General features: G+C 44.2%; 1 protein-coding gene across 1 annotated transcript in view; it reads left to right on the plus strand.

The window, feature by feature from the left end:
* madd (MAP-kinase activating death domain) overlaps positions 1 to 13,812 on the plus strand; it is a 224,082-nt gene that overhangs the window by 207,549 nt on the left and 2,721 nt on the right. The window contains exons 30-32 of the mRNA XM_048607272.1: positions 3,982 to 4,088; positions 7,555 to 7,624; positions 13,543 to 13,589. Coding sequence (XP_048463229.1) covers positions 3,982 to 4,088; positions 7,555 to 7,624; positions 13,543 to 13,589 — 224 coding nt within the window. The remainder of the gene's footprint in view (positions 1 to 3,981; positions 4,089 to 7,554; positions 7,625 to 13,542; positions 13,590 to 13,812) is intronic.

A 13,812-nucleotide genomic window follows, 5' to 3' on the forward strand; every position in this document is an offset into this window, starting at 1 on the left:
TGCCCACCGCCCCACCCGCAATGTTGACATTTCAGCTCTGGGAAAAAGATTCTGACTGTCAACTCTATCTATGCATCTCATAATTTTAAAGACTTCTATCAAGTCTCCTTTCAGGCTCTGCCAATCCATAGAAACCAATCTGAGTTTTACTATCTTCTCCTTACAGCTCATACCCTCTAATCCAGGCAGCATCCTGGTATCTTTCACCTTGGAATTATTCACAGTCATACTCAACTGTAAAACTTGAAAACTGGCATGTGGCCTCATGTGGTGACCCAGCCAAATCAGCTGCCCAATTGCACTAAGCAAGCCTTCCATTTCAGTTTTGAAACATGTAGCATTTTTTTTTTGTGAGGCCCTTCCATTGGCTAATAACATTAGGGCTAACATTCTTCAAATAAGATGCCAAATCAAAATGACACTTGATCTATTTTAGCCAAAGTGCACAGTCACACAGTCTCTGATGCAATTCTGGCACTTCTCCATTACAGAGGTTAGTCTAAGACGGCCATCATTTCATAATGTTTTACCTCATTCCTCTTTATAGGTGGAATAATACCCATAATTTCCCCGAGTAGCGCATTCTCTCTTCAATGGAGAGAGTTGTCCATGATTACAATGATTAATCAACACTTTGCTCAACAATTTCTTTTTATGTCCAGGCTGGTCAAATGTAAGGGACGTCACAGATTTGGCCATTTCAATCTGATCGTACTCCCCATGATCAAATTGTAACTTGTGTGGAATCCTGTTGGTCGAGGCCCCTGATTCATATTCATTTTGTCTTAAGTCTCTGATATTTCATCTTCATCTGCAACTGGCGATCAGTGTCAAGTACTTAATGTAGTAAATAAAAACCAAAAGAACTGCAGATGCTGTAAATTAGGAACAAAAACAAAGTTGTTGGAAAAGCTCAGCAGGTCTGGCAGCATCTGTGAAGGAGAAAACAGAGTTAACGTTTCGAGTCCAGTGACCCTTCCTCAGAACAGATTTAATGTAGTAAATCTGTCAATGAGCAATTTTAAAAGCAATGTCAGCTGTACAGTCTTTGAGAGTGCTACATAACAGGAACCATTCTCTTCATTTAAACAATCTTATTCTGATATTCCTCATAACATTTTGCAAATCTTAATCAAGTCTAAGTATTGCTTTGCTGTTCTTGATGTCTTTTTAGTCCTTGCGGCCCTTCCTGTAGATGGGATTTACGCTGGTCCTTTCTGTCCATTTAATACTGATGCAGCACCATTCTATTGGAGGGTCAGTGCTAAGGGAGCACTCCACTTTCAGAGGATTAGTACCGAGGGAGCACTGTACTGTTGGAGGATCTGCACTGAGGGAATGCCATGTGGTCAGAGCATGGCACTATTGCAGGATCATTGCTGAGGGAGCCCACAATGTCAAAAGGTCAGCGCTGAGGGAGAGCTGCACTTATCAGTGTGTCAGTACTGAGAGAGTGCCACACTGTTAGAGGGTCAGAACTGAAGGAGTGTTGCCCTGTCAAAGAGTCAGTGCTGAGGGAGCGCTGCACTGCTGGAGGGTCAGTATTGAGGGAGTGCCACACTATTTGGTGTTGTCTTTCGTAAATACGAACAAACGAATCGAGCCTGCTTCGCCAGTCATTGAGATTATTGGTAGTTTGTTTATGGTTTCAAAATTCCCTGTTCCAATCTACTCCCACTAACTCTCAATTCTCTGCTTAATTGCCTTAAAAATATTCACTGATCCTGCTTCTACTGCCTTCTGAGGTAAAGAGTGTAAAAGTTGCACAACTCTGAGGAAAAATTCTTCTCATTTCTGTCTTGAAGGGCAATGGCAACTTGTAAAACAGTGCCCCCCTTCGGTTGGGATTCAGCCATAAGAGGAAATATCCGTTCCTTATCCACCTTCTCAAGACCATTCAGGATCTTATATACTTCAATCAAATCACCCCTCGCTCTTCTAAACCCCAGTGAAAACAAGCTCAACCTGTCCATAAGATCAGCCCGATTCCATGTGTCAATCTGATGAATTTCCTCTGAACCACCTCCAATACATTTACGTTCTTCCTGAAATAAAGAGACACAGTATTCAAGATGTGGTCTCACCAGTGTCCTATAACTGAAGCACATCCTTCCTTTAATATTTAATTCCTCTTGTAATAAAGGATAGCATCCTATTAACTTTCTTGATGACATGGTGTACCTGTATACTAATGTTCTGTGACTCATGCTCTAGCGCACTTAAATCCTCGGAACTCTGCAGCCACTCTCCGATTAGATAATAATCAAGTTGTTATGCCTTGCTGGGATAGCACGTTGGAAATCAAAGCTCACTATTCCTCAGTTGTAATAAAAGTCGATTTTTATAAAATGCACAAAATTCCTCAATTTACCTGACTTTACAGGTCAACAGTTGTGTACTGTAAGTGTATAGCTCTACTGACTAAAACTCTAATTGCTTTATAAATTCCCCCTTATGCACGTGCATGTGTTTATACACATACACCCATTTTTCCTTCATGTGTGCATGGGTGGAGGGAAGGACTGAGAAAGCAGTTCAGAGGATCCCATCCACAGGGTTTGCTGAGATGATTCTTGTGCTGATCTGAATACTGCTTCTCAGTCTTCCTTCTCCAGATGCTTCTGTTGATTTGCATGAGGTGCAGGGTGGCTGGTTAACTTCTAAAACATCTCTGACTTATTAATTAAAAGTCACAGCTTACAGCAACTGAAGAAAAGATAACATTGGTTTACTTCAGGTTTGAACAGGCTTTTAATGCAGAGAACAGAGAGAACTTCTGAGCTGATGGAGATCTAGTAACTTCTCTGTATCTTATTTAGAGCTGCAAGATGTTCACCTACTTAAGCGCCTATTACATAATTGTTAACAAACAGAAAGCCTTTGTCACGGATAACTGGCAGGTAGTCCACACAGCAAAGTTACATTTGTACACAATCCCCTCGGCTCCAGTTCATCTGCAATCACAATTTAACCACAGCTGACATGAATGTCAGGTCACTTGCTTTCAAAACATGCAGCAATCCTCCAACCATGCCTAGTTAACAAAACAATTCATTTCTCACTTCAGTCCCTAATTAGAAAAACAGAAAATGAAAAAATGCAAATATTTACAAGGCGAGCAACTTTGCATTTTCCCACATTTTACTCCATCTGCCAGACTTTTAGCCCACTCCCACAACCTTTCTGTATCCATCTGCATCTTTATGTCCACTTCGCAACATATTTCCCCCCTATTTTTGTGTCCGCTGTGAATTTAGCAGCCACACCTTCACTTCCCTCACTTTAGTCATTGTAAATTATAAAATGTTGATGGCCCAGCACAGTACCCAGTGGGACCCCACTTGCCATATTCTGTGAAATAGTAAAAGACTGTTGTGTGCGTACTCTCTTTTTCTGCCAGCCAGCCAATCTTCTGTCCATGCTGACATTGTAATGCCCACACTGTGAGCTTCCATGTTGCACAATAACCTGTTGTTTGGAATTTATCAAATGCCTCTGGAAATCCAAGTCACGTTCGCCAACAGGCTCCCCAATCTCCACAGCATGTTATCCTTCAAAGAACTCCAATAAATTGGTTAAACTTGATTTCCTTTTCATATAACCATGCCTGCTCTTGTCAATGACCTTGAGTTTTTCCAAGCTCCAGTTAGAACTTCCTGAAGACTGCAAAGGAAGCCCATGTTGGAAATAGAGCACAGTAATCTTCCTCCTATCTTAAACCACGATATGACCGAACCAAATCCTTAAAAGCAGTTTATTTATTCAATAACATGTTCTCATCTATGGGATCTCACTGTACACAGATTGGTTGCTGTCTTTTGTATCTATGATTCAGATGTTAGTCACTGGCTGTTGAAGCTATTTTGACAACCTCAGGTTTCAAAAGCTAGGATCACGCTGTAAGTTAATTGTATGTTTGTTATCCTTCGAGAGGGCTGAGGATGTCCTTCTCACTGCTATCTCCGCGGTGTCACCCCACAGGTCCCGAGCTCGGAGGTGAGTTCCCTGTTCAGGACATGAGGACCGGAGATGGCGGCCTCCTGCAGGTGACCCTGGAAGGGATCAATCTAAAGTTTGTGCAAAGCCAGGTAAGTGAGTTGGCGGAGGAGCGAGGCATGGGAGGGGCTGGTCACCCGGCTTGAGGCTTCATCTGGGCCCCGACGTATCTGTCCGTGTCCGTGATCAGTTTCATTTGCTCGGTGTTGTTCCCTATTTTTTTTATTTCTGTTGCTGGGTAAAGAGAGGCGAGGTTTTGACATAGTAGCAGTGCTGTGGTTCCCGTGTGCTGTGTGTGTGTCTGCACTCGCTATCCTTCTGCTACGTTACCTGTGGGCTCAGCCTGTCCTTCGCTTGCTCCGAGGTGTTGCTTGATTTGACGATTTCTTTCCAGTCTTTACGTTGGTGAGAGGTAGGTATCCCTTTTGAAATGTACAAAAGTAATAAAGGCTGATTGCTCTACACCCTTCTTAACTGCTAGGTTTAAATCAAGCTTCTGTGAAGTCTGACTGACTCCCTTCCTGCTGTGCACAGATCCCATGCTTATTCCACTAACCAGTTCAGAGGTGGGGGGAGGCGCAGTGCTGCTGATGATTTAAATCTGAATGTTGTCCATCCATTCCTCATCCCCCAGCCTTCTCTGTCCTTCCTTGCTACCATATGCTCTGTGGATATGCGTGCCACACACTGTACACCTGTGCCCCTGTAACTTCAGCCAGCAGCCTCTGTAAATGGGGGCCAAGCTGGGCAAGCAGTGTTCTGGCTCCACACCACACAGCACTGGGGCAAAGGTTGACATTGCAGGTCCATGAGCTGATGACAGTGGGGATGGGAGCCAGTCCACGTAGTTGGTGGGAATGGGTGAATACAAATGACATGATGGGGGTGCGTTGTGGGGGAGTTGCAGTTTGGGGTTTGGCATGCAGGAGGTGAGTGTGGATAGAAGGATAGACTGGTGACAAGGAGCTAGAGCTGTGGGTAGGTCAGTAAGAGGTGTAGAAAGGGGAAATGAATATGTTTGTGGTTGGCAGGAGTGGGTATGAGTGGGGGGAGGCATGCACGGTGAAAGGGGACTGGCTGGTGAGAGAGTGTACATGGTGGTAGGGGGGAGAGTTGGGGGGATAAGACTGAGTGGAGGTATGGGGAGGTGCATGTGGGGTGTGGGTATGGGTGGTGCCAGCGTGATGAGTGTGGGGATAGGGATGAGGGTGTGGGTGGGAGGTAGTGCTGAGAGTTCAGGTGGGTGTGCGTGGTACAGGTGGTAGGATTGGCGGTTTGGGCCTAGCCACTGTGGTGGTGTTTATTGGGTATTAGGAATGGGAGTCTGTGTCTGGGCACTGTGGTGCTATTTACTGAGTGGTAGGGATGGGAATTTTGTCTGGACACTGTGGTGCTGTGTATTAGGTGGTAGGGAGGAGGGGTGTGGGCAGTGTGATGCTGTGTATTGGGTGATGCACCTATGGGTTGCTCTGGAGATTTATTGTGGATCTGGGAAATGTCTTCAGTGGCTGTTGGTGTGCATCTAGACTGCTGAAGTGTTTGCAGAATAGAGTCAATGGACACTGGGTGTGTTTTGGAGAGACCTGATGCTGGACAGTCGATCTGATTTCTGTCTCCAGGGATATGACCAGATACCCAAACTCCCATCGTACTTGGATACAGCTTCAGTGTAGCTCTGAAGGGTAACTAGGCAAATGATGGGACCTTACTGTAGCGACTCTGGTCCAGTATTACAGCACATTCTGAATACAAAAGAGGCAGCAATTTAATTCTGCATTTGGATGAGAGTAGCAATTTATAAACAGGGGACGTGCATGTGGGAACTCTGATTCAAACCATTGGTGGAGTTCACAAATTAGAATTGAAAAAATCCCAAAATAGAGAGAGTACTCTGGAGAATGGGATCAAGTTGGCAAGAGTTAGTCATGGGTTTGAGGAGTGAGCAAGCTGTTGGCTCCCTGGAAACTCCCTGGTTTCTGAAAAGCTATGGAATGTCAACATGAAAGTGGGATTAAACGAACTGGAGTTTGACAAAACCTTTGGATGAAATGCAATTTGATGCCTTCTCTTATTGGTGTTAGCAGGTGAGTGCAATGAGTCAGGCTGGAGGTTAGAATGTGTGAGAATGGAAAGGAGAGTGAATTCAACTGGATGAGTATTATTAGAGATCGGAAATGGGATTTTAAAAAAATTCATTCAGTGAATATTAAAGTCGCTGGCTGGGTCAGCATTTATTGCCTGTCCCTAGTTGCCCTTGAGAAGGTGGTGGTGGTGAGCTGGTGCCTTCAACCACGGCAGTCCATTTGTTGTAGGTAGACCAACAATGCCCTAAAGGAACTAATACCAGCATTTGAATCCACTTAATCTGAAGGAATAGCAATAAATTTTCAAGTCAGGTTAGCAAGTAGCTTTGAGGGGAACTTGCATGGGTGGTGTTCCCATGTATCTGCTGCCCTTGTCCTTCTAGATGGAAGTGGTCATGGATTTGGACGATGCTGTTGACGAAGTAGGGTGGAAAATTAAAGCAAATGGAGAATGCAGGAATTGGAATAAACTGGGGGGAGACATTAAAAGGTGCAAGGAGTGAGGGCAACTGTGAGCTGGAAAGGGTTTAGTTGGTTTGGAATTGAGGACTAAGAGGACTGTAATGCTTTGAACCAGATTCACTTGGAGTGGAATTGGGGAAACATACATAAACCTTAGGAAAAAAAAAACTGCTGCTAATGACAATTGATGTGCAATCTATTGTTAATTTTAAAGCTAAGATTGATAGATATCCGTGTCTTGGTTTAAATCTAAGGCTGAGAGGAAAAAATTGATTGGTGGGTGGATAGATGAAGTTCTCATCTAGATCGTCACTGACCTAATTCAATGGCCTGCTCTTGCCTCTATGTTTAGATTGTAGTTGTCTGTTGTTACATCCGCAAGCTACAGTTAAACGGGCTGAATAGCCTGTTTGCTGGGACACTGCCTGCAGTCCACAATGAAGGAGGGCCCAATGCGGTGTGCTATGATTGGTGTTCCGTAACTGTACTCCGATTCTGCGCAGACTTTGTGCCTGGCATGTATGCACAAACCTGTTTAGAGTTGTGATTATATATTTGTACCATGCACAGCCGTGTTATTCAAGTGTTAGGTGGGGCTGTACATAAATGTGAAGGGAAGCACTGCATGTGTGGAATAGGCCATCCCTTGGTGTGACCTGCTGGTCCCCAGGCCTGGTCAACAATGGGGGAGAGAGAGACTGGTATGAGTGTGTTGGGTGTCTCCTTGCTGTGCCTGATATTAATTCCAACCATTTCTCTTCCATGCTTTCTCCTCCTGCAAGGAGTGGAAGGTACCAGTCTACTGCTGTCTATGCTTCTTAGCAAGAATTTCTCATTCTTTTAGTTTTGCTTTGTGGCAGATTGTGGGAATTATCTTTTTATTTATTACATGCTCTTTGCTAAATCTGCAATGACATTCAGCATTTTGTTTTCTGAAAGAAGATAGCATTCCTAGCTTTTAGGTTTTTCTTAATCTTGGCTTATAACCTTTTATCTTTTTGTTTGTTTTCAGGTTTTCATTGAACTGAATCACATTAAAAAGTGCAATACAGTCAAAGGAGTCTTTGTCCTGGAAGAATTTGGTAATTAACTATTTGATGTTGGCTCTGTGCCAGACTCAAGCAACACTCTGACCTCTGAGTGACAGAGACACTCCTTCACAGGAATTGGAGGGATGCGAAGCAGACCAGGAGAGGCTTGACATTGAAAGCCCAGCCGCTGGCTGCAGTGGGAAACCAGGGCTCAGTCAGTCTCAGACATTTGCACAGTTTCAGTGAGATTGACATGGAGTTACTGGAGGTCTCCTCTGGCTGATGGCCATGAGCTGGAGCTTTCTTTATTGTTTTGATGTTTCACAATGACCTCATGGTAAAGGGAGCAGGAACTGAGGCCAACGGGGTCGGTTATACACATTTGCCCAATGCTGTTCCTATGACTGATGGTGTAGTGATATTGAAAAAACAGCACTACACTTCCCATTTATGAGGGTGTTGTTGTATCAAAAGGAAAATGCTATATTTTCCCAGTGACTGAGGATTCTGTAATATTGAAAGGATAGTGCTGCATTCCCCGGTGGCTCAGGGTGTTGTCATATTGAAAGAAATGCTACAATTTCCCAGTGACTGAGTGTGTTGGAATATTGAAAAGACAGAGCAGCATTTCTCCAGGAGTGAGGTGGAGCGAACATTCGCTCAGGAAAGATGTGCCTTTCCCTTCTGTGTGAATCTTGTCCCTGCTCCCTACTCACTGTCTGGTGCTACTGGACCTCAGGATTGAAAGGTTGCTCAAAGCAGCCAGTAGGGGAAGGGGAATTGATTGCTCCTCCTCACAGCTCAGGACAGAAACCAGTACCATTAGAGGCCTTCAGAGACAAGTGAGCATTGAAGAGCCAGTGTACATAACCACCCCAGACAACGTTATTTTGATTTAGTAAGTTTACATTCCTTTTTGTAAGTTTTTGGTAAGAATCCCAGAATAAACCTCTGTGTCTGTTGCCCTGAATCCCACTGCAAGACCCTTGTGTCCATAGCCCTGAATCCCAGTATAACCCAACATATGTGCAGCACTGAATTCAGTGTAGCCTCCTAATGGACACAGATGCACTGAAGTCCACTGTAAACCCCATGTACATGCTGTGCTGAATTACAGGGAAATTCTGTCAGGACGTTATTTCACAGTCTGGGTCTGTACGTACAGCATCAGTGGCATATCCGAATGTCACAAGGTTGAATGGACATTGGGCCCTCCAGTTGCTTTTAGAGTGTGTGTGTGTGTCCCATATATTAAAGAGGCTTCCTATGAGTGTGTCGGTTTTTGCCGACTCGGTTGTAACAAGGATGTGATTCAGTACCAGGTCCTGTGCACTGGAGGAGGTTGGTGTTCATTGTTGGTTTATTGTGATATTTTTTGCTAACTGCTGAAATTCAGGTGTCACTGGCTGGGCCAGCGTTTGTTGTCCATCCCTTGAGAAGATGGTGGTGAGCTGCCTTCTTGAAGCACTGCAGTCAGTGTGGTCTAGATAAACCCACTGCATCTTAGGGAGAGAATTCCAGTGGCAATGAAGGAACAGTGATGTATTTCCAAGTCAGGAACTTGCAGCTGGTGGTGTTCCCATGTATCTGCTGCCCTCGTCCTTCGAGATGTAAGTGGTTGTGGGTTTGGATGGTGCTATCTAAGGATCTTTGCAATGAATCTCATAAATAGGTACTCTGGCTATTTTCAATACTACTGAGCATTGAAGAAGAGGAATATTCTTAATGGTGCCAGTCAAGCAGGCTGCTTTGTCCTGGATGGTGTCAAGCCTCTTGCAAGCAAGTGGGGAGTATTCCATTACATTCCTGAACTGTGCCTTGTTGATGGTGGACAGGCTTTGGGAAGTGAGGAGGAGAGTCACTCCCTGCAGCATTCCTATCCTCTGACCTGCTCTTCTAGCCACTGTAATTATATGGTGCGTCCAGTTCAGTTTCTGGTCAGTGGTAACCCCAGAGTGTTGTTTGTGGGGTACTTGGTGATGGTAATGCCATAGAATATCTGCAGGATGGCATATTTGAGTTCATGGCTAGGACTACCCAGCGAAGAATGGGGGCCAGAGGTTTGGATGCCCAGGGGGGTTAGGGATGACCCAGAGGTAAGAAGTGCCCAGGGGTGGGGAGCTGCATGTTTGGAGTGTGGGGAATGGGAAGCTGGAAGTTTGCAGAGCAAGGAGTGCCTCTGTTTCTCTCCTGCCTTTTATTTGAGTGTCTGCTGTGTTCATGGTGATACGACATAGACTCGCTGCCTTGACTACTCTGAAAACCTTGCTACTCCTTCAGGTAATGAGAGTACATTAGATTCACCATATCTTTTCCTGTTGCTGCTGTAAGTTTGTTCCTCCTTGCCTGATTGTCTGGTCCACTGAGTGTCCTTATGAATCCCCTCCCCTGTTTTCCTCACTATACTGTTGCTCTCTCCTCCTGCCTTTCATCCTCTCCCTGCAGCACAACCTTCCCCCACCCACCGCCCTCACAAAAAAACCTTTCTTTCATACCAAACCTAATGTTGATCTGATATTGTACATTTAGTTTTTAGCAGCATCTGCTTTGTGGTGAGTGCAGAAATCCATGACTATCAATTCTAGTGCTGATCAGGACTCTAACTTGCCAGTGCAGTGTCTGAGGGAATGCAGCACTCGAGGGAACTATGCAATTATTTATACACAACTCTTTTCAATGGCATATTGTGTCCTGGTGTCACGTGTCCCACAGCAGATATCCTTGAAGCTGGCCTATCTGTGCGGTCTGAAAGAATGCCATCTGGCCTCCATTTCAATAGTGATTATGCTTCAAACATGCTTCACTGGCTGTGAAATGCCTTGACAAATCCTACTACATGGAAGTGCCACATAATTGTAAAGGTTTTGTCTTTGAGTCAATTGCATTTCAAATGCATTCCAGAAGAACTTCTCCCCTACAGTGCAGATATTTTCCCCTGGGGGGCAGTGTGAGCCTCTTGTTAACTGGAACAATGACTCTAAGCGTTGCTCCGCTCATTCTTCCCAGTGCACTCTGACCTGCGGAGGCCAGGCTCATTAACACACATTTGTAGGTGAAATTCTGGGAATGATGCCTTGGTGCAAGTGCTTTAATGCCCACCCTGTGTATTCATGATACTGCATACACCTTCAATATGTGACTCTACAAATGCATTCTGAATGTCCAACTCTGGATTAAACCTCAGTGTGTATACAGATTGGTTATGTAACACATGTCATTCATCTTCAGTGTACGTTTATATATATAGTCTGGATACATGACATGGCACACAGCCTGATGAGGTCTGTGCGTTTACATTTGTTTGTATCCATAGCTCCATCTGTGACATTGTGTACAGCCTCAGTACATTTGTGTACCAAAACACACACAAACTGAGGATGCATTTAATGATTCACATACCTGGACTGTATTCAAATATATACAGACTGATGCTGTGTACAGTGGTTCATACATTCAGTCTGTTTATATACACCCAAACTGGTGTTGTATGCAATGTTTCATATCTTCAGACTGTGTTTATGTGCACATGGACTGAGCCTTTGTATGAAACATTGCATGCATCTTTGATCCATGTATATAAACACAATCTGAGTGTGAAACACTGCATACAGCCTCAGTCTGTGTAAACAAACACAGTCTGAGTGTGTGAAACAGTGTACAGCCTCAGTCTGTGTGTCAGAACTCCAAATGCATGTAAGTCTGTTGTTGAATTTGCCACCGAATCACAGGATTGTTATGGTACAGAAGGAGGCCATTCAGCCCCTCATTGCTAGCACATGTTTTCTGAATGAGCAGAGTGCCATTCTCCTGATCTTTGCCCATAACTCATATACTGTTTACATAATCATCTAATGCTTCAGTTGACCCTGCCTCCAGTATAGTAGACACCACCTTCGCTGCTGTACCGACAATCAATGATGAGGGTAAGCATGAATCCAGATGTTGCTGAACAAGATAAACAAATGGGCAGGCTGATGCTTATATTCATTGCAGTTTTGAAGAACGAGAGGCGATCTTATTGAGACATATGCGATTCTCAGAGGGCTTGACAAGGTAGATGCTGAACCAGTCTTTGCTCACGTGGGAGAGATTAGAACCAGGGATATGGCTAAAATAAATGTCCTACCTTTTAAGAAGGAAATGTGTTAATCTTTGGAATGCTCTTCCCTGGAAAGCAGTGCAAACATGATCATTGTGTTTATCCATGGTTGAGTTAGACAGATTGTTGATAAACAGGAGAGTTGAGGATGGGATGGGGGTTGGGTGGTCAGATAGGAAAGTGGAACTGAGACCACAGCCACATCAGCTAGGATCTTATTGAAGGACTGAATGGCCTATTGCTTCTAATTCACATGTTCCTGTGCTCCATGAGCCTCTCAAAACTGTGTTTGCTCACCATTGACCAATGTAACATTGAGAACACTTCTTGGCATTTGGCCATTTGATCTGGAGCCTTCACTTTTAAAAGTATGGTTAGTGTTCATTACGGCCAAGCAATATATTTGCAAAAATAACTACAGCGCCACATGGTCTCTGCTGTATAGTGTCATTGTTGGAAATTTAAAAATTAGTTATTACTTGTTTAAGTTTCATTGGAGTCTCTTTTTTTCCTCATTTCATTGCTTTCTGAGTCTGGCTTGATGCTGAATTCATGAATGGAAATATTCAGTACTCTGTCCTATTCCCATTCTGACCTCTGTGTCCTTGGACTCCTGCACTATTCCCATGACGTGCAGTGTAAGCTGGAGAAACAACACCTCATCTTTCAATCAGGCATTTTATAGCCTTCTGAACTCTGCATTGCGTTGAAATATTTCAGTTCGTCGCCTCTGTCCCTGTTGTTTTTACAAAGCAGCTGTTGGTCACGCTTCTATTTTTTCCATTTACTCCACCTGCCCTAGATTTTTTTATTTCTTTACGTATCCCATTTCTAACTAATTTTACCCTTTGCACCATTGGCTTCTCCTGTCCTTTTAATCTCTCCTACATTCCACATTTGTGCTCTTTTGTGTCCTCCTCCTCCTCCTGCTTTCCCTGCCTCTGCACTTGTTTAAGATCAATTCCATTCTAAATTCTTCCAGTTCTGACAGAGGGTCATTGACCTGAAAAATGCCCTCTATTTCTCTCTGTGTATATGCTGCCAGACCTGCTGAGTATCTTTAGCATTTTCTGCACTTTCCTGTCACTTTGTGCAGCTCGTGGTCAGTCTGGTTAAGGTGTGCAGTTGTTTGCTTGCTGTCCTGTCAAGGGCATCATACTGTTAGCATTGCCCACTAACACCACCTTTGCACAGCAAGTGCTTGTGAAAATTCAGCATGTAGGAACAAGTCTGAGGTTCACCGACTGCAGTAAATTCTGGCCCACTGTCAAGTGAATTGTGTATATGCAGTCTCAGCTTTGTTGTATGTTTCAATAGCGTTACCTCTCACTCTACTAAACTGCAGTGTTACAAAATCTTTTTCTGACAAGGGCAAAGTTTACATCATGAATATGTGTCCACTCTTTAAACGTAAATCCAAGCATTTATATATAAAGGACCTCTGTATGTATGTCCTAGGATGTGTCCTTTTCATAAGCTCTACATGAGACAGTGTAAGTCCATGGTCCTGCTGTGACCACACACGTAGGAGGTCCGGCTGTGTGACCATGGGTGGGCACGGTCAGGCTGTGTGACCTCGGTCAGGCTGTGTGACCTCAGTCCAGCTGTGTGACCGTGGGTGGGCGCGGTCGGGCTGTGTGACCGCGGTCCGGCAGTGTGACCTCGGTCCACCTGTGTAACCACGGATGTACACAGGATATTTATGCATCTATGCTGGTGTATGTGGCCTTGGTCAGAGTCGATCTATAAACATGGACATCCCTTGTGTGTATGAAAGCAGCCTGTATGTAAATGGAGTCTCTGATTGCAATGACCTTTCTTTGTTTCTGGGTTAAATTGTTTCTTTTGTCTCTTGCTCGTCTGGTTCCAGTTCCACAAACTAACGAAGTGGTGACCCACAAGTACAAGACTCCAATGGTGAGTAGCTTTTTAATTCTTTACTGTTATTAATGTGCTTGACCCTCCATGGTTTGCTCTTCCCAAACCACACTATTAAAACCTGTGCTGGGTTAGAGGTTCCAAAACTGGCTCGTGAGCAATTCTCTCAATTTTTAAATTCTGATTTCCGATGTGCTATGCAAGCTGTCTCAAGGTGCAGTCTCTGCTGATGTCACGGTGTGGTGTGTGGGCTCTCTGCTCA

The sequence above is a fragment of the Rhincodon typus genome, chromosome 17, assembly GCF_021869965.1.
Source record: "Rhincodon typus isolate 14 chromosome 17, sRhiTyp1.1, whole genome shotgun sequence".
NCBI classification, from domain to species: Eukaryota; Metazoa; Chordata; class Chondrichthyes; order Orectolobiformes; family Rhincodontidae; genus Rhincodon; species Rhincodon typus.